Consider the following 21,977-nt stretch of genomic DNA (forward strand, 5'->3'; position numbering starts at 1 on the left):
CAAGCCTTTCACTATTCTGTGGGATTATCTTATCATGTGGGATTGTACCCTGGACCTTTCTCTTTATCTATAGTCAGGGGTGCAGTGCTGCCGGACGGAGCTCACTAGAGCGTCGCTACGGCACCTCTGTAAAAAAAATAATAAAAAAATAACAGGGAATTTTAACTAGCAAGGAATTTAACAGTGCCTGCTCCAGCACCAGTGACAGCTGCGCACCTAAAAAATTAGGACTGCAGCACTGTCTATAGCCCCATTCTCTCTAATATTATATGGTTTATTATTTAATGGAGTGTTGCCCGTTGCAACACTCTTCTGGATAAGTCTTCTGAAAATATATTTGTATTTTCATCACGTTGTTTCATCAATGCAATCTCAGTTACCTTAAAAAAAAAATCCACAGATCAGTATATTCTGCCCTTTACAAATTTCTCTGGATTTTTCTTGATTAGCTCACATCACCCTTAATGTTAACTACTTTTACTGTCAGCAGATTGCCTGGCAGAAATCCCAGTGTAACTATGCGAAGAGCCATTTATATCAATCTTCTGTTAAAGTTGCAGGTGCAGCCTTTCGAAATTCTATGCTCGGAGGTTTAAGCATAAGATGAGATAAGACTGACTGCTCAATAGTCTCCATCACCTACAAGGGAACTCATCACCGAAACTCTCCACAAAACATCAAAATAAGTTTGTCAATTACTATAGTAGGTTTTCTAGCATTAATTCTCTTTTTTTTTTTGCATATCCGGTTCATTGCTATCATTTCATCAGCAGCGACCTGTCTCGCAGAAGTTATGTACAATATTTCTAATCAAATGCTTTCTGTGATTTAAGTAAATCTAGCTACTCGTGGACTTCTCTTTGCAGTTCAGTTATCTCTTCAAGGAATTCCAATAAATTCAAGAGGCATGACCCATTGCTTTGAAAACTACTCTAACTGCTCCTCATGGCCACTAACACATTAGATGAACATTGGAAGCGTCTGTAAAATGCTCTCCTCTATAAATGTTGACCTGAACGTCTGTAATTGCAGCATATCTGTCGTGCACCTTTCATGAACATTATCAATAGCCTCCATGAACATTGAGATAATTATCAATAACCTCTGGTTTTTAAATGCAGTTCTACAATTAATAAACCTTGGTTGCTCATAACTGCCAATAGGTCATTAAGTCTCGTTTGGGTACTACTAATGTGATTAGTATTAACATAGTAAGTAGTATTAACATGGTGGAAATATCATTCGATCAGCCATTTATTGAGAAATAGACCAAGTGGACCTGTTGGGCCCAAACTTCTCCTGCATTGGTGCAGCACCCTCTCCTCCCCCTCCCCTCCCCCCCTCCCCAATCCCCCTCCCTCCCCTCCCCAATCCCCCTCCCTCCCCTCCCCATCCCTCCACTCCATCCCCCTCAACCCCCTTATCCTCCCTCCTACCCCCTCCCTCCCTCCCTCCACCTCCCTCCACCCCCTCCCTCCTTCCCTCCCCCCTCCCTAGGAGATAGATTTAAACTTTAAAATGTGAATAACTTTTAAAAAATAACCAATTTCAATGAAACTTCTTCCATTAGCACCAAAGGGACGACAGTGAATATGGTGGGCCTAAAATAGTATACCGTTTTGGCTGTAGTTCAAGAACAAACAAACAAACAAGAGTTTTAGTATATAGATGAGTTGGATTCACTTAAGTGTGTTACATAACATGATATAGGACAATCTAACTGCATCACATTTCAAGTTGGCCTTAATAACAGACTCATGATTTGGACGTGACAACATTGGTTCTTTGATTATCATATCATATCTATACAGCCGGAAACAGGCCTTTTCGGCCCTCCAAGTCCGTGCCGCCCAGCGATCCCCGTACATTAACACTATCCTACACCCACTACGGACAATTTTTACATTTACCCAGCCAATTAACCTACATACCTGTACGTCTTTGGAGTGTGGGAGGAAACCGAAGATCTCGGAGAAAACCCACGCAGGTCACGGGGAGAACGTACAAACTCCTTACAGTGCAGCACCCGTAGTCAGGATCGAACCTGAGTCTCCGGCGCTGCATTCGCTGTAAAGCAGCAACTCTACCGCTGCGCTACCGTGCCGCCCAATTAAACGTCCAATGATAGTTTTCATAAAACAGAGATTGGGTAGCAAAGTAAACAGTAATACAATCTGCAACATAGGGTAAATGCTCAGCCAATCCCTTGGAAATTTGTAATCATTAGTTGTGAGACTGCATATAGTTATTAAATTATTTGCTGTTCCTATCGTTGAATCAAACAGTGCCTTACATTAGCAAGTGGATTATAACAAAAGTTAAGGAAATCATATAATAGTTTGATATTATAATACTTCGTCTAAGCTCTTGTAGAATTTCCAAATAGAGGAAACTCATACCTATATATTTCATTTCATTAAGAGAAGTAACACGGGAAATTTAGTCTTTGGCATCTTAAAAGAACTGAGTGATATCAATCTAGGATTTTTATCTACATTGTTCAACCTTCTTAGATTATATTTCCAGAATTCAAACAACTCATCTTCTTTTATTTAGAGTATGAATCTCTCATTGTTACATTTACATGAAAGTTAAGGGTTTTGACTGGAGCCAAATGCATCGTGCCTGTGCTGTATCTATAGATGTCCCTATTAATCAGGAGTTGGATGTGTTTCTAAGGAAATGTACTGAGAAAAAAACTCCACTCAATCTCTGATTTTATTTATAGTCTGATTTTTCTCCCTCACAATTCTTCTGCTCCTCTAGTCACATTTTAAAGGCTCTGTTCCCAATTCTTCTGAAAGAATGGTGGAGGAAAGTGCTAAGAATTTATGACATGCAGTATATGCAGGCAAATTGCAAACAGGACTGAAACATAATTATTACCAAGAAGTAACTGCTCAACCACTCACTAAAAGTGCTCCATGTTCTACAATATTTGACCACACTCGTGTTAGAAAATTGTAGACTCAAATACCAGTATTGAGTTAGTTGATAACAGTCAATGAGACTGACCCACCAGATTCGTGGTTGAAGGGAGTAAAACTTGTTCACTTTCCAATGACTTTTGAAAGAAGGTTTATGTGTGTGGACATTAGGTGAGGACAGCATTAAACTCTTTGTTGAATATTTTAATTAGGCTCAATATTGAGGCCAGCCATGTGCGCCTGAGAGCAATTGAGTAACCATCCTTCCACACGATGAGAAGAGCTGATGAAAGGTCATCAAGCATAAGTCTCCATTCTGCTTCTCTCTTGATGGATGTTACCTTGTCCGCTGAGTGTTTCCAGCATTTTGTGCTTCTATTTTAAGTAATAATTGATACCTTGTGTGCCTAGATGAACTGAGGTCCATTTCGCTTGAACCAATGCTTGCAGAATTCACAAACCCTTCACAGTGCAGATTAAAAAAATTGGCAACATCGAAACTGCATTTAAAAACATGAAATCCTGGATGCAAAGAACATTACAAACAACCTTGCCTCTCAATGCCCTAGTTTAAGCTGTGTAGAGGCGAGCTTTGTTTTTAACTACTTACAAGAAGTGATGTTTTTTGCTGGAAAAGTCAGCTTTTATTGCTCATCACTAAGTTACATCAGGTGAACGACTTTGCTAGGCCATTTCAGGAAATAGTTGAAAGGCACATTGTTGTGTTGCTGGAATCACACAAGCCAAAATCAAGAAAGAGAGACACATTTCGTTGTCTGAAGCTTACCCGTGTAGTTTCACGGTCACAGTTTTTGCTTTGAAAAGTTGAAGATTATTTCATTTACAGCGTACAAATTTCCTAGTGCTATTATAGGATTTGAATTTATGAATTCCAGCTCACCAGTCCAATAATTGAAACACTATGCTACCACTCTCATCATCCCATGATAGTCTACCTTCCTGTAAAGCTCAACCAAGGTTCTATTGCATTCCCTCATTAGCAGACAAAATTATCTTGCTGACAATCTCAAGGCACATCTGTAAGATATTAATGTATAAAGTGCTTCGAACAGAATGACAATTGGATTAATCTGATATGCAAGTACATGTTGGAAAGTTTAAAAAGAAATAAGGAATTCCATTGGTGGACATGTTGTCCATGTACATTTTTCGGAGAGCTCTTTAATACGTCAACAATATGTACAAAGTCTAACATGAAAATATTGGGTAATGTAACATACAACAAACTCTATTTACAAATTCCATTTTTACAAAATGTCTTTACAAGAGGTCTGTTATCCCAAATATGACAAAGCTGCACAAAATGAGTCAAACAAAATGGTGTATACATTAATAAATATTGATCAAAAAACGACCGCAATGAGGAACATGATTTCTACAGCTAGTTTACCAATAGACAAAACAGTACTGATATTTCCAGACTACATTATCATTCCAATATTAAAAAGTAAATAATTTGTGCGTATAGACTTTGTTAATTATTCTGTAAACTGTATCATGTTAATATATTCAGTGAAGGTAACATAGACATACAAATCATGCCCATATAGAACACTGACAGGTCTACCATGCAACCGTGCTTTGCCAACATCCAATAAGATTCATTTACATTATAATTTAATAACTTTATTACATGCAATAGATTAATAAACTGACAGAATTCTCACTTGCAGTTAAAATATGCAGGTTTTAGACACATTTTCCAGGCAGCTTGCCGATTACAGGTATCCACAGGAAAAAATGTAAATATTGCATATATCGGGATCAGCACATTTAACAAAACAGGTTAATAAATAGCACAATTTCAAAGCCACCCTCTGAAAACACAATACAGTGATGATAACATTGAAGAATATACTTTTTATGGCACTGGTTTGATAATCGAATTTAAAAAGATGAGTTGGAGGGAGATATTCTTCTACTCTTTCTCTTTTTCAGACAAGGAGATGAGTCTTTTTTTAAAATGTTTTTTTCACATCAACAATCTTTAAACAACCTCCATAATGCAATTATAATTGTTTCAGTGCTTTACTGATACTGGCTTCTGTTGCTGATGATGTTTCAGTCTGGAGCCTAAAGTAAAGCAGATAAGAGATGGGCATCCATAAACAACCATAGTACAGAAATGGTACCAAAGACACTTTTATCACTTTGCCAGTGACAAGGAACAAGATGCAAAGGTTTCAGAAACAAAGTTGCCAGACAGCAATAAGCACTAAGTAGTTTAACAATAAATATTATTGTTATAAAGAGAAAATCCCGCATCTTACAATTTAAGCATTAGTTTCCTTTTGTGTTCCGAGTTTTGACCAGATTGAAATGCGCGACGTGGAACTGTACTACAGCTAGGTTGGTGTGGATACTGAAGCTTACTGTGTGACAAGGATGAAGATAAGCTAGGTGTCTGGAATGTCTTGACAGTTGCTGGTCCCTCTCCAGCTGTAGTCAGTAGTTGTACTTCCAGCCTGTAACAAGTTGATGGCCTCAGATTGGGCACAATAAGTGAATGGTGGTCCTGAAAAAGGAAAACACAGAATTTCAGTATTTTGATTTTATTATAGACTTTAGAGATGCAGTGTGGAAACCGGCCCTTTGGCCCACCGAGTCCTTGTCAGTGATTGCCCCATACACAAGCACTATCCTATAAACTTAGGACAATTTACCGTTTTTACCGAAGCCAATTAACCTACAAAGCTGTACGGCTTTGGAGCACCCAGAGAAAACCCATCTGGTCACAGGGAGAATGTACAAACTTAGAATGTACAGACAGCACCTGTAGTCAGGATCAAACCTGGGTCCCTGGCGCCACAAGGCAGTAACTCTAATGCTGCGCCATTCTATCGCCTAGGATGCCGTTTCTTGGTCCCCGCTGTTTTCATTCTTTACTTGAAATCAACTCTCAGTGAAGAGCTGCGTGGGTTGGGAGGGGGGGCAGACATGCTCCTTCAGAAGAGGAAATAAGTTCCATGTGCCGTCCCTCTGCTCACTCAGGACAGCATTCTACGTACACACAGCATCTCCTTGCTCATGCCGACTAACAAGCTGTGCACGTGTGGTGTTGCATGGTTCCTGGAGGAGTTCAATTTGCTCCTATTCCAATGACAGCAGCAACCTGCTCTCAAATGGTATCTCCCAGCTCACTTAGGACATCAGGCTGCCTCATCTTTTTTTCCAATGCTCCTGAGAAGCCTCAGGTTGCTTCCACATGACAGAGACAATAGCTGGTTTGGAGTGAGAACCTCAAAGTAAAACAATGTCTAATGGTCTGTGTGTGTCTCCAGAGTAGCTGTTATATGCACTAGTGTGCTCTTAAGTGATGGGATTGGCAGTGAGTTCTTGCAAAGCCTTTACAGCCTCCAGATTGTAGGTCATGGTTTCCAGGCTCCACTCAACCTCCTGCAAGAACATCAAGATGGACTCCCTCATGCTCCTTGTCATCACTGCAATTGGTCAGGCAGGTTGCACAATGTGCTCACCATCTCAGTGTGCATCCACACTGGTCAGGTCATGGAAGTATCCCAACTGTGGTCATCATCTGAGTGGTCCAGGGCAGTATAGATACAAGGATCTTCCCTCCCCACCCTGCTCCCTGCGCATCATGCCAGATTATAGCCTGCTAGTGTCTGGTATCTGGTATAACTTCTTGCGACCTAACCCAATTTGCTCATCACACTCACTCCCACACAAAAACACGCATACACACTATGCTCACAGAAATGTAAGCACATCCTTAATCTGTCCCTAAATCAAGTTGACCAAGCTCTGTGCTTGATCATGACCTGAGAAGGGTCTCGACCCAAAACATCACCTATCCATGCTCTCCGGAGATGCTGCCTGACCTGCTGAGTTACTCCTGCACTTTGTGTCCTTTGTCTATTAACCATACCTGCAGGTTCTTTGTTTCTATCTGAGATTACTGAATGGTCTGGCTGGAAAAGGATATCTAATATCCTGAGCATACATTGCAGCAGAAATACACATAGAATGTATAAATGCATAGTGAGTATAATAAATGAGTTGCAATCAATGACTTACCGGTGGCAATATTTGAGACTGGGATATAATGCTGTTGGGCAAGCTGTTTTGTCGGCTTTCTGTAGTCACCTCTGCCCATGTAACCTGAAATCCTGTTACAGGCTGATGAAGTTGTACTTTAGATATCCTCCAGTGGAAATGTCCTGTAATGTTCCCTGCGTGAATTATGAATGATGCTGACAGGTTCTCAGGTTTGACAAGCACTTTGGGAATGGTTGTCACTGCAAAAGATGAACATGTTCACAAAATGTCAAACTTTAACACTCATATCCTTAATAGTTCCTTTCAAAATTATGTCTATGTCACTAATGATAAAATACCCAACGTATGACAATTTCTTTGCAAGCTCTGATAAATCCTAATTAGCCTTATTTTATTACTACCCAGGCACACTAATGGAGTAATATTGTTTTTTAACCTGAAGAACAACAAGTAATTTTATTTCAAATTTCAAATCTAGAAGGTAGTGCAAAGAAAAAGAGGAATGAAGTCACCTAATCAAATAGGCTAATTGTTAGCAGAATGCCTTTCTGAAAGATAATACAGGTGTACAGGTGCTCCCTGGGTTATGAACACCTAACCTATGGACATCTCATACATACGGGCGAGTATTTGGGAGACTGGTGGGATGAATGGTGATGGGTAAACCAGCTGCCACGGGACATAGAAACATAGAAAATAGATGCAGGAGTAGGCCATTCGGCCCTTCGAGCCAGCACCGCCATTCAATATGATTATGGTTGATCATCCAAAATCAGTACCCCGTTCCTGTTTTCTCCCTGTATCTCTTGATTCTGTTAGCCCTAAGAGCTATATCTAACTCTCTCTTCAAAATATCCAGTGAATTGGCCTCCACTGCCTTCTGTGGCAGAGAATTCCACAGATTCACAACTCTCTGGGTGAAAAAGTTTTTCCTCATCACAGTCCTAAATGGCCTACTCCTTTCTCTTAAACTGTGACCCCTGGTTCTGGACTCCCCCAACAGCGGGAACATTTTTCCTGCATCTAGCCTGTCCAATCCCCTAAGAATTTTATATGTTTCTATAAGATCCCCTCTCATCCGTCTAAATTTTTGTGAATATAAGCCCAGTCGACCCATTCTTCTATCATATATCAGTGCCGCCATCCCGGGAATTAACCTGGTGCACTCCCTCAATAGCCAGAATTGCAGGCAGGCAAAGGCAAGAATCGCAGGACTACAGGCATCTTCTGCCTGGTAAGAATTGGAGATTTCCGTGTGCCTTCCCTCAATCCCACACTTCCCAGCGGCAACAATCGGGGTCTGGGGCCAGCCGTGCAGAGTTGGGAGCACTGAACGGACTCCCTCGTTCAGTCACATTGATCTGATCACTCTTCCGTCACATGTGTTCCTGTGATTCTCTCCCACACACCCTTTTTATTAATTTATGACTTACGAACTCTTTGTGTTATGAACTGATCTCAGCAACGGAACCCTGTTGTAACCCCGATACTACCTCCATATAAAATCAGAACCCATTTTGTGTGTATTGTATAATATGCTTAATATTACCCTCATTTAGAGTTGGCAGATATCCTTGTTGACCAACAGTCCAATTTAGAACAAGTTCTCCCATTGTTTTTTCTGGATCATTTTCACTGGACAAAATATGAAAACTGGACTATGTTGAATTGTTTTTTTGGCTACAAGACAACTGGGACTTTGAAATGAAGAATATTGCATTCACTGTCAGGAAAGCAACTAATTCCACAAGCTAATAATATGATACCATCCAAACCTATGAAATCTGATCATAAAGTTGGCAAATAGTTAGGAGCTAGGAACCCCTACAACAATGAGCGAGGCTGCATTAAATATAAATTTGCACAACTATACCAAAAAGAGTTTGAAACCCCCAACTTTATTAATAAGGACACAGAGTTTAGTATTGTGGTAAATAAGCCACTGTTTACGTCTTAGCTCATGTCCAACTCTAAGTACCATACTGTGAGAAGGTTGTCAAGTCCTGGAATGAGATGCAGACCAGAAAAGTATCAGGAATGGATGAAAGACTTCTGGTGTATGGAGAGACCAGAATTATCCTCATTGAATCAATGAAGGGTGAGTGGAGATTTGATAGAGCTGTTCATTTGGGAATTTGAAATGGAAACTGTTTCCACTAGAATGAAGGTCAATAACCAGAGTAAAGATAATTGGCAAAAATTCCATGAGCAGAAGTTTCAGAAATAAATATTTGTGCAGCAATTTCCTATGTCTGGAATGTGCCTTATGAAAAGGTGGTGAAAGCAGATTAAATATTAATATACAATTGGGAATACAACATTCGCCCAGCAGGAAGGAGGAGAACGCATTGAATTATATAGTTTTCATCCAGGCAGTATAGACAGAATGCATGTCAGTACTGGGTGAATATTGATATCACATAATACACTTTCAACATTATTTTCAAAACAATTTCTGCCTCAATTATGTAAGTGCCATAGAAAGTTAAATAGTCACAACACTATCCTTGGGTATACTCTCAGTTAGATTTGACTGTGATAACACAAATGCTTTTTTTGATTATCAATGATGTGTATATAGATTACAAGATGGAAAAATGCAGACAGGAGAAGAAAGATCACAATAAAGCCAAATGCATCATCCATTATGAATAAGGCTTAAAAGGGATCCGCTCAATAAGGTCTACATAGAAAACTGTATGTGTCAGGATTTTGCCACTTGGCAGTTTCTGCTGCTTTTGCAGTTTAAAATTTCATTTTTATTGCATCTTTATTGCAACCCAAAGTACAGTCCCTGCCAGATCCAGATGACACTCTCAGAGAGCCTTCAGAATATTACTACACTGTCATGGGGCCTGAATCACAGGCCTCAACATGAGGCTTCAACTTGATATGTTACCAAATCTGACTTGGATACACCAACTTTATGTATCCAAGTAAAGGAAAAAAATAGCAAGAATTGCTCTATCAACTAAGAATCTTGCCAGTCTAACCTGCCTCATATGGTGAGAGAGCATTACAGGCCCCACAATTAATAAATTTCTGGTCGAAGCTAACTTTCATGCTGAATCAATCTTTGGGATGACCTTGTCGTATGTCCTTGTCATTGAAACGTTATTGTCAATAGAGCAAAAAGCTTGGTGGAAGACTATTATTCCCTCCTGTCGCTGTACTCACCCCCATCGCTGGGACAGTTGCTTTGTTTTAGACCTTTCCCTCGAAGAGATGAGCATGTTGGAGTTGTGAAGATCACAGCCTCTGCTTTCCCCTGGCCCCTGGCCATTATTGGTTGAACCATAACTTTATACTTGCAAGAGAAAATCAGTCCTGGGAGGATTACGAAGCTTTCCTATGAAAACAGATAACGTGAAATTTAACATATTGAATATGCCTTGTAATTATTTTTATAAGATGAACTGTAATTGAATTGTGAATCCTTGTTAAAAGTAAAAAGAAATCCAATTATAATCCTTCATAAATGTAAATAAACCCCATGTAGCAGCAGCTAAACTCTTTAATACATTTTATTTCCTCTGTAATTTTGTGATTCTAATATCGTCACATTTTCCGCTTTTCAAATAACATGTTCCATTGCAATTATAAGTTGAGGGTAAACCCATCTGCTTTTAAGAAATTGTTGCCTTTCTTTTATGTTACCGACCCCTAAACAGGCCAAAGGAATGCATGGAATTCCCTCCCCTTCCCTACTTTACACCCTGGTGACAGATTTGATAATCTCTTATTGGACTTGTTGGTCAGTCAATAGGTTTAGCAATAAAAGAAAGGAAATGGAAGAAATAGAGGACAAAATAAGCAGCGAGACTCTCGTTGCTGAGTTCACAGACATAAAAGCTCATTAAAGAAGCTCACAGGATCAAATTACGAAAAAATGTACCACAGAAATTTTGGAACCTACATGGGCGATTACTTTTTTGGAAATCTTCGTCTCGTTGTGCACGCAAGATTCTGGCATCCACTGGACAAGATAGCGCTCCGCAATGCCACCAGGATCTAGGGACAATGTAACTCACATATTATCATCAGCCAACACTCTTGACAGAACTTACATTGCAACAAAAGTGTGCTGCCAACATATGTTAATCAGATGCGACAGGAAAGTTCAATGACATATTTGCTCTGGTGTTGCCAAATATTTGGATAATTGTCTTTGACTCGAAACATAACTGCAAATAAATCTTTCCTTATTACCATAAGTTTATGGTAATTATTGTTTTTAAAGAGTCTAAACATTCCTTAAGGCCACTGTGTAAACCTTATATCCATACTGCATGATTTGCAGTTTTTTGATAAAAATTCAACAGTATGATCTATTTCTTAATCAATTCAGTGCAAACAAAAGATATTAGAAATATGAATACAAATATCAAGATTTGCATCTGAATCTTTCAGCTCTGCTGTCATTTGTACATGTTATTGGCATGTGCAGGGAAGAAGATTACTGAACATAATGTCATTGTGCAAAAAGATCACATTGGACTGATTATGTACAATCTAACAATATGCTGGATGCAATTGCGGGAATTTGTGCAGGAGATCTGGTGCCAGAAAATTAGATCGCTGTGCACATGAACCTGGGAGAAATTCACTAACGATTAATACTTTAACTAAGATAAGTTACAATTTGAAGTCTGTTCATCGTGGCTTTGCAAGAAGTGCAAAGTAACTATGGATGACAAAAAGAAAAACCTGGATCTGTACAGCGGCATAACATGGTAAAACATCTTTAGCTATGTCGTACAGGTGTAATAAATGAGAATTTGACACTGAGCCACATAGGGAGATTCTAGAGTAGATGGCTTGTTCAATGAGAGTGTTTTAAAACAGGAACAATGTATCTTGCATCAGTCTGATGAAGGGTCTCAACTCAAAACGTTTTCTCCAGATATGCTGCCTGACCTGCTGAGTTACTCCAGCATTTTGTGTCTATCTTTGGTGTAAAGCAGCATCTGCAGTTCCATCTTACACAAGCTGAATATGCATCAAGGTGCATTTAATGTTGTTTTCAATCAGGTTCCCCAGCACATGCAGCCTGCTTGAAAGGTAAGGGGCTTCTCTGATAGGAAGCTCAGGAGGTCAGTTGGGTGTATAGAACGAATGAGTGAGATTAAGAGATGCAGGACTTAGTGCCGGTGGCTAGAGTTGGGTGTAGGGGTATGAGTGAAGAGTTATAGTGGTGTCCTGCATCGTGAGGGCTATGTAATGACAGTAATGTTGAGATTGGGCAGTAGGCAGCACAGAGATCATGGGGTTTGAAGAATGAATGTATTTAATAGTTGGATTAGGAGGAATTATTCCTGCTTTTCTGGATCGATGGAAGGATAATCTTTTCTCACCTCCTTGCAGCTGCCCAGCTTCCTGAGGCTTGGCAGGTCAGGCAGGAATGAGTTAAATGTAGAACTGTTAAATTGAAGATGGACCGCATCATTACAATATCTAAATTATTATCAATTGATCACCCACTCTGCCACATGGATCAACAAATTGCTGGGTTTGAAGCAAATTCCCATTGCAGGTACAGGTATTTCATATTGTTAACCTCTTTGTACAAACCAAATGCCAATTTCCTATCTTTCATCACTTCAATTTTTTTGGCAATAAGATTCACCCCAAGTGTTTTCAATTTGTAACAAGATTGAAAAATGCTTCTGTCACAGTTTAAAAGTGGTATTTGTTTTTAATTCCATTTGCTTTTCTTTTTCCTGTTTGTTCCAGTTCCACGTTGGGCTGAGAGGGTAAGGAAATGAAATTAAAAATTGCCATGATTTGAATTCTTGCCATAATGTTGAAGTCTTTTTTTAGTTAATAATTCTTTTTCTTTATTAGTTATACTCTGGACACACAAGTTTACCTGACTGAGAGGAGGAACTGCTGACAGTTTGTGCTCACAGTCTTATGTCAATCCAACATAGATTGTTCTTAGTGGTCATATTAGACGTGCCCTTGGCTGTTACCTGTTAATCTATCCCAGCCCCTTCCTCTGACCGTTTAGAAGTGGAATAACATTAAAATCACAGCTAGCTATAATAGAATAGCACACAATCTAGGGAAATGCATGTTGAAGAGAAAGACATTTCACAGATTCACCACCCTCTGACTAAAGAAATTCCTTCTTATCTCCTTCCCAAAGGAACGGCCTTTAATTCTGAGTCGTAGACAAGTGGAAACATCCTATCCACGTCCACTCTATCCAAGCCTTTCACTCTTCGGTACATTTCATTGAGGTCCCCCCTCATTCTTCTAAGCTCCAAATTTTCACATTTAGAGTAATGTGTTCAGTTCCAGGCACCATGTTATAGGAAAGAAGTTGCCAAGCTGGAAAGGGTACAGAGAAGATTTACAAGGATGTTGCCAGGATTAGAGGGTCTGTGCTGTAGGGAGAGGTCGAGTAAGCTGGGACTCTATTCCTTGGAGCGCAGGAGGATGAGGGGTGATCTTCTTGAGGTGTATAATTTCTTGAGAGGAATAGCTAGTCTCTTGCCCAGAGTAGGTGAATAGAGGACCAGAGGACATAGGTTTAAGGTGTAGGGGAAAAGATTTAACAGGAATCTGAGGGGTAACTTTTTCACAAAAGGGTAGTGGGTGTATGGAACAAGCTGCCAGAGGAGATAGTTGAGGCAGGGACTATCCTAACATTTAAGAAACAGTTAAGACAGGTACATGGATAGGACAGGTTTGGAGGGATATGGATCATATGTGAGTAGGTGGGACTAGTAGCTAGGACATGTTGGCCGGTGTGGGCAAGTTAGTCCAAAGGGCCTGTTTCCACACTGTATCTCTCGCTGACTCTATGACTCTAATCATTCACTCTGGTGCATCATGGCTATAGTGTGTACTGCTGACCAAATGCATTGCAGTGACTTGCTAGGGCTTCTTTCGTGCCCTCCATTCCCGTGGCCTCTACCACAAGAAAGGACAAGAGAATCAGACACAAGGGAACATCACCATAACCTGGTTTTTTTTCTAAGTCACACACTATCCTGATGTATCAGGGAAACTGTGTTGGGGAGGTGCTGTTGAAGAAGCAATGGTGACTTTTCTCTGGTGCATTGTACATGGTGTGCTGGTAGCGGAACCAATGGACACAGAGTGGTGGAAGTCAATAGACAATAGACAATAGACAATAGGTGCAGGAGTAGGCCATTCAGCCCTTCGAGCCAGCACCGCCATTCAATGCGATCATGGCTGATCACTCTCAATCAGTACCCCGTTCCTGCCTTCTCCCCATACCCCCTCACTCCGCTATCCTTAAGAGCTCTATCAAGCAGGGTTACAGTTGTGCAGGCTGCTGCTTCGTCCTGGAGGGCACTCCACCCCTTCGACGTTGTTGCAGCTACACTCATCTAGAAAAGTGTACTCTTGACTTGCGCTTTGCAGATGGAGGAGCTTTGGGAAAAAGAAAATTGCAGATGCTGGAATCTTGAGCAAAAAAAAACAGATTGCTGAAGATACTCTACGGGTCAGGCAGCATCTGTGGAGGGAAATGGACAGTCGAGATTTCAGATCTGAAGAAGGCTCCGAACCGAAATGTCATCTGTCCAATTCCCTCCACAGATGCCGTATGTCCCGCTGAGTTTCTCCAGTAGGCTGTTATTCACCTGCTAAAAGAAAATCCTTCTCATCAAGTAATTGCTTTTATCCTAAAACTACAAACAAGCTTTTCATGTACTAAATCATTTATTAGTGAAAGTTACCATGGTATAATTATTGTTGATGGGATTGAGATTCAAAAGTAGGTTAATGATTTGTGATGTTCCCAGTGGGGGATGATTTATTTTTCTAAAGCTGGTTTGATCTTGATGTTTGTATGCTGAGACTGTCCTGACTAAGGATTTTTTTCTCTTCTACAACTAGTTATCAATCCAAAATGGGTAAAGGTCACCAGCCAACACTCCAGCTCAGAATGTTGAAATCTGATCAAATCATTGTGGCGCAGCAGTAGAGTTGCGGCCTTCCAAAGCCAGACACCCAGGTTCGATCCTGTCTACGGGTGCTGTCTGTACGGAGTTTGTATGTTCTCCCCATGACCTGCATTGGGTTTTTTCCAGGATCTCCAGTTTCCTCCAAAGACATACGGGTTTGTAGGTTACTTGGCTTGGTATAATTGTAAATTGTCCCTAGTGTATGTCGGATAGTGTAAGTGTGTGGGCATTGCTGGCTGGCGCGGACTGGGCTGGCCGAAGGGCCTGTTTCCGCGCTGTAATTCTGAACTAAACTAAACTCAGCTGAAATTCATGGCTCAGTACCAACTTACACAAACTTAGTTACCAGACTGTTTAGAGCTGGAAGGGAAAGCGGGGGAAGTTTACACTTGAACTTCAGGCAGTGGAGGACAAATCACTGGATGGATTCAAGAGAGAGGTAGATAGAGCTCTAGGGGCTAGTGGAATCAAGGGATATGGGGAGAAGGCAGGCACGGGCTATTGATGGTGGATGATCAGCCATGATCACAATGAATGGCGGTGCTGGCTCAATAGGGCGAATGGCCTCCTCCTGCACCTATTTTCTATGTTTCTATGTTTCTAACTATTTTGGGAGAATGCCAAGGTAGATGTTGGCTGCCTGAAATATAAATTCCAGTTTTAAACAAAAAGGAAAGCTACTCGTTCTACGGCAAGAAAGCCAAAAAAGTTTCTGGGAACGGTTCTGATGAAAGGTCATCGACATGGAATTACTTTTGTCTCCGCAGATGCTATCTGACCTGCTGATTATTTCTGCCATTTTCTGCTTTTTATTTCAGATTTTCAGCCTTTGAGGGGTTTTTGTGACTTTGGACAACTTTAAGAATTAATTATTGCTATGACTTCTAAAAGATTTTACCAAACCGATTCAAAATCCGTAGCACAATCTGGGAGGAGATACCATTAGTGGCAATAGAATTTTCAAATAAAAATGCAGCCATTTATTCAAGGTAAACATCAGAATACTATGGCGGAATACCAAAATGTGGCTAAGGGTTGAGTTCTATAATATTAGAAATATTGCGCTGGTCAGGAGATGTTCTGGATAATTACATAGTCAGTTTTTGTTATGACAGCTGGCCAATTATCTGACCTCTGCACACATACTGTTTATTGGATATTCTGACAAAGATTATTATAATTGTGACTAAATAATGAAAGGTTATGATACGCGTCTGTCACAGAATATGATTGCAAATGCAGCTGACTATATGGTAGATCATCGATAAACCATATAAAAACAGATATCAGGTGTACTTAAAGTGTTCAGTCAATGGTAAGAAATTCACAGATGGTATTGTTTATAGTTATTGCAGCATATTTTTTTCTAGAGCAGTTCTCCAAGTTCTCCAAGTTACAAAGACGTAACCATAGGTATGAGAGAAAGTGAATAATGATTGAGAAAGAAGACAACAAACTAAGGAGCTACAACAATCAGATCCATCTGAATGTCCTGGGGCAATAATACAGGTGTTATAACAGTAAGAGGACTGAACAAGCATTTCATAGGATACTTTTCCTCATAGACTTCCAATGAATTTTATTCAACAATGTATATCCTATCAAAGAACATTTATTGGTGTACATAAACTGTTCCGTCAAATGGAATAGAAAGGAAATCACAAACAGTATTGTTTTAAGTCTTGCTTCAATGGGTTGAGTTTCCTTATACATATACATACACATATATGAGCTGAGTTTCTATATATATGAGAGTTATACAGCCAGAGTCACACAACATGGAAACAGACCCTTCAGCCTACCCTAAGCATGCCAGCCTTCAAGTACCTGAAGTACCTTCAAGTATCTGGGCATCAGGTTATAGGAAATATATTGTCAAGCTTGAAAGGGTTCAGAGAAGATTTACAAGGATGTTGCCAGGACTAGAGGGTCTGAGCTATCGGGAGAGGTTGAGAAGCTGGGTCTCTATTCCTTGGAGCACAGGAGGGTGAGGGGCTGATCTTATAAAGACCAGCCCCTCATCATGTAAAATCATGAGAAGATTAGATCGGGTAGATACACAGAATCTCTTGTCCAGAATAGGGGAATCGAGGACCAGAGGACATAGGTTTGAGGTGAAGGGGAAAAGATTTAATAGGAATCTGAGGGGTAACTTTTTCACACAAAGGGTGGAGGGTGTATGGAACAAGCTGCCAGAGGAGGTAGTTGAGGCTGGGACTATCCCAACGTTCAAGAAACAGTTAGGCAGGTACAAGGATTCGACACGTTTGGAGGGATATGGACCAAGCGCAGGCAGGTGGAACAAGTGTAGCTGGGACATGTTGGCCAGTGTGGGCAAGTTGAGCCAAAGGACCTGTTTCCACACTGTATCACTCTATGACTCTATGACTCTACCTAGCTACATGAATCCCATTACCCTGTATTTCTCCTTGTGTTTTGCCCAAAGCCTTCTATGCTCATCTTAACACTTCCTAAATGTTGCGAGGGCACCTATTTTCACCAGCCACTCTAGCAGTGTTCCTCATTTCAAATATCCTCTGCTTAAATAGCTTCTTCCTGTCTCTTAAAATCATACAGTTGTGTATGATTAGAGTCAATGTTGTACAGAAACGAGTCTTTCAGCCCACCACATCCATGCCAATCTTGCTGCCCATCTACTCTATTCTTATTTCCCTGCATTAGGACTGTATTCTTCTATGCCTTGCCTATTATAGTGTCTGTCTCAATGTATCTCTGATATAGTGATTGTATCTGATTCCACCTTTGGCAGCACATTCTAAACATCTCTTATTCACTGTGTAACAAAAACTTATCCCGCAGATATACCATTTAAAACATTTACCTCTCACTTAAAATCTAAGCCCTCATTTTTGATACCCCTAATATGAAGAGGATTCTGACAATCTACCCGATTTATGCCTCTCATATTCTTAGACACTTCATTTTTGATAGCCTGCAACTGGTTGTCTGCAAGTAACTGCTCCCAGTCCACTTTCAACAGGTCATATCTTATAATAAAACAACTTTCCCCAATTTCTGGACCTTAATTTCCCATCCACCTTTGACCTTTTTTCTAACAATAATCTTCAAATTTACTAAGCCACGTTTACAATCTCCAAAATATTGATCCACTGCCACTCCCTCCACTTGCTTGGCTACATTTCCAAAGATTAGATCAAATTTCACCCCTTCTACAGTGGTGCAAAAAGGCTTCTCGGGACGTACTTAAAAAATCTCCTTCTATGCCTTTCACAGTTAAGCAATCCCACTTGATATTGGGGAAGTTGAAATCTCCTACATCTACAACCCGTTTACTTATGCAACTATCTGTAATTTGTTTGCATTTCTGCTGCTCTATCCCCAGCGGACTGATAGGAGACCCGTAATATACCCCAGTAAAATGATTGTCCCTCATTTGGTCCTTGGCTTTATCCATACAGACTCACCTGAAGAGCCTTCCACGATATCCTGCCAGATTATCGCACAATAGAGTTCTTCCTTTTTTGCAACCTCTCCAATCTAGCCTCTATCCTCCCTGAAGATCCTATTCAGGTGCTCCTCAGCTTACGATGGGGTTCCGTTCTGAGAAACCCATCGGAAACCAAAAATATTGTAAGTCGAAATGCATTTAATACAGGCGATCACGTGGCCAGAAGCAAGCTGCGGCCTGCTAAGGGTTGCTGCCGTTTCCACCATCGAAAAGTCGAAATATCCCAAGTCGAAGCATCGTAAGCTGGGGAGCGCCTGTACTCTGAAATGCGCTAGGACTGCTCTTTCAACTATGTCTTCCAAAAAGCAACAATACCTTATCTGTTCCATTCATGTACAAATAATACATTGTTTCAGGATTAGCAAAATAGGAATAAAAATAAAAATAGTCATCAGCAAGTACTGGAAGATCAAATTTAACCAGCCCGATTTCATTCGACAAACACACTGATGTCTAAGTCACACATGTACAAAATTTCCCTTATCCCTTCCAAATGTGACCTGAAAGCATGTAGGAAGGAACTGCGGATGCTGGTTATACCATAGATGGACACAAAGTGCTGGAGTAACTCGGCGGGTCAGGTATCATCTCTGGAGAAAAGGAATAGGTGATGTTTCGGGTCGGAACCCTCCTTCAGACTCTGTCAGACTCTGTCTGAAGAAGGGGTTCCGACCTGAAACGTCACCTATTCCTTTTCTCCAGAGATGCAGATGACCCGTTGAATTACTCCAGCATTTTGTGTCGATGCCCTGAAAGTAAATATACACACCAGTTTTACTATACTTCATTTTAAAGATATGCAAGATACAGTAACACATACCTTCCATTTTCTTCCAGTAAACTTTAACCTGAAGCTGATTGTCCTGATAGAAAGGGGCCCCAACATCAATGAGACGCATAGTTCTTTTCCCATGAGATGCTGGGAGGGCATTGACAACACCATGTCTGGATTTTGTTGTTGAAGCTGAAAGGTCTCCTTTGAAGAAATAAGGTCAATGTTAAAACGATTACTTCAAAATAACACGTCAAGTCTTCACCAGCTGATGGATTACACCATTCAAGTGCAATCCCTGTTCGTTTTTTTTTAGACTGGCCCCAAACCCGCTATGCAAGGGAATTTTTGAATGATGACCTCGTTATTGTTATCATTAAGCCATTAAGTCCATTGTATTACATTGCCGTTGTCACCTGAGTAACAGCACTTAAAATAATGTGGCATTAGTTTCTATGGGCCTAATTTAATTGTACAAGCACAGGCCATGCCATTTGGTCAGTGCGTCTTGAACCACCTCAAATGTCTTCCAGCCCCAATATCTATACATTTGACTTTAGGGGCAATGCCATTCTGGCAGTAGGTTCAAAACACCTTTACACTTGCTCTCATTTTGAAATAAAGACTTCAACCTAGCCATCAATAAGATCATAAGAAGATAGGTGTAGGAATAGACCACCTGGCCCCTCAAATCTCCCCTGCTATTCAATTTATTCATGGTGGATATGCCTCATGCTCTACACCTCTTCTGTGCCAGTTCCACATAGTCCTCAATTCTTTGTCCTTCCAAATGTTATCGATCTTCTCTTTAAATACCTCAAATAATCTCTCCTCCACAAGCCTCCGGATAAACACGACAGTACCAGCACTGCTTTCTGGAAGTCCCAACCAAAACAACGCACTGTAACTCACACACTGCAACCCTCAGAACCAGCAAAGTACAACATGCACAATGAATTATGATAGAGTGCAGAGACGTTGTCTGCAGAGTGCAGGTATTATCTGTACACCAAGGCCTTGCCACCACTCAGAAATTTGTGATTGAATCAGAAGGACTTTGGACAGTTGGTCGGGCCAGTCAAATCTGAATTAGGTATGCTCATACCAGCAATGCATGTGCCTGGTGATCTTGGACAGATCATCACCAATAGAGGCCTGTTATTGTATAAAATCAATCTTCTGTCGAAATTGGTTTAATCTGAAAGAACAACTCAGTCACTGGAGTTTGCTTCTGGAATCTGGGAGAGAAAATGATTAAAAGATATCCACAAAACCTCCTCAGAAAAAGTATTACATTCCCATGAACTCTTGGGAATCCCTGGCTTGTGACATCCCAAAATGGACAAGGAATATTCAGAATGACACAGAGGACATCATGTTCTTCCATCAAGAAAACAAGATGCCCGAAGCATAAGTGACAGAGGGAGCACTCCACTTCCCAATCTACACACACACCTCATCCATCAAGATCTCCTGTCCCATCTAGGCAGGTCCCACATTGGCCTCATCAAGCACGTTAGAACCCAGTGCTGCAGTGAAGAAAGTAATGTTCAACCTAGAGGGACTCTCTCAGGTTGTTTGCTGCCCAAATATCTTCTGATGGGGTGGATCATGGAAAATGGACAGGTTTTCAGAACATCAAGTCTACTATTTACATCCAAAAAGTTACAAAGCCAACAAAATTTCCTGGATGTATGATCCCTGCAGTGTACAGTATGGGGCGACATAGATCACAAGAACTGGAAGAAGCCGATCACTAGTGAGATATTGAAGAACTCAGAGGGCAAGCGAATGCATTGTTTGCAATGGTCAAAAGTGCCAACTTGCAACTCTGCCTTCCCTGACCCCCACTTTCACTTGCTGAAGACAATACTGGCAACCAATGGCTATTTAATAGGACTGATATGTATTCTGCATTTAATCAATTTATTTTCCAACAAAAGAATGAAAGTTAATGTCTGTGCTTTTGCATCCTTTAAAGTAAAATCCTTGCAATTTCCATCTAATCACCAAATAGGAAACAGATTTTATATCTTATTCTGTGCTTTCTTATCCTGAGTGGCTTCATGAAAACAAAAAGCTTTTATAGGCATTTGTGAGACCAAACATAAATGAATCATTCTGCATGGTCTCTTGAACACCAGGTCATAAGGTCATAAGGAATAGGAGTAGAATTAGGCCATTCGGCCTATCAAGTCTACTCCACCATTCAATCGTGGCTGATCTATCTCTCCCTCCTAACCCCATTCTCCTGCCTTCTCCCTATAACCCCTGACCCCTCATACTAATCAAGAATCGATCTATCTCTGCCTTACAAATATCCATTGACTTGGCCTCCACAGCGTTTTGTGGATAAAGAATTCCAGATTCACCACCCTCTGACTAAAGAAATGTCTCCTCATCTCCTTCCTAAAAGAACGTCCTTTAATTCTGAGGCTATGATCTCTAGTCCTAGACTCTCCCACTAGTGGAAACATCCTCTCTACATCCACTCTATCCAAGCCTTTCACTATTCTGTATGTTTCAATGAGCCCCCCCCCTGATGCAGCTGCAGCAGTGCCCCTTTGTGTCTCTCCTGCACTGTCCAGCAAGGGCCAATGTTTACTGCCAAACAACGCGGTCCCACTGCTGCTGGTTGTTCCATTAGAGTGGCACAGTGGCACAGCGGTAAAGTTGCTGCTTTCCAGCGCCAGAAATCCGGGTTCAATCCTGATTACGGGTGCAGAGTCTGTACGCTCTCGCTGTAACTGCATGGGTTTACTCCGGGTGCTCTGGTTTCTTCTCAGGCTCCAAAGACGTACAGGTTTGTA

The 21,977-nt window shown here is 40.7% G+C and overlaps 1 protein-coding gene across 4 annotated transcripts in view; it reads right to left on the reverse strand.

Annotated features, from left to right (window-relative positions):
• Window positions 1-4,103: 4,103 nt before the first annotated feature.
• The window catches only part of LOC144595108 (anosmin-1-like), a 165,070-nt gene continuing 147,196 nt past the window's right edge, over window positions 4,104-21,977 (reverse strand). For 2 of the 4 annotated variants that reach the window (XM_078402174.1, XM_078402173.1), the window contains exons 9-14: window positions 19,216-19,371; window positions 10,882-10,976; window positions 10,143-10,314; window positions 6,984-7,204; window positions 5,219-5,463; window positions 4,104-5,021 (exon numbers count right to left, since the gene is read on the reverse strand). In XM_078402174.1, the coding sequence (XP_078258300.1) occupies window positions 4,958-5,021; window positions 5,219-5,463; window positions 6,984-7,204; window positions 10,143-10,314; window positions 10,882-10,976; window positions 19,216-19,371 (953 nt within the window). In that variant the 3' untranslated portion in view covers window positions 4,104-4,957. Of the gene's footprint in view, window positions 5,464-6,983; window positions 7,205-10,142; window positions 10,315-10,881; window positions 10,977-19,215; window positions 19,372-21,977 lie in introns of all 4 variants that reach the window. The other 2 variants (XM_078402176.1, XM_078402175.1) reach the window with 2 other exon arrangements.

This window comes from Rhinoraja longicauda, chromosome 7 (assembly GCF_053455715.1).
Source record: "Rhinoraja longicauda isolate Sanriku21f chromosome 7, sRhiLon1.1, whole genome shotgun sequence".
NCBI lineage: Eukaryota > Metazoa > Chordata > Chondrichthyes > Rajiformes > Arhynchobatidae > Rhinoraja > Rhinoraja longicauda.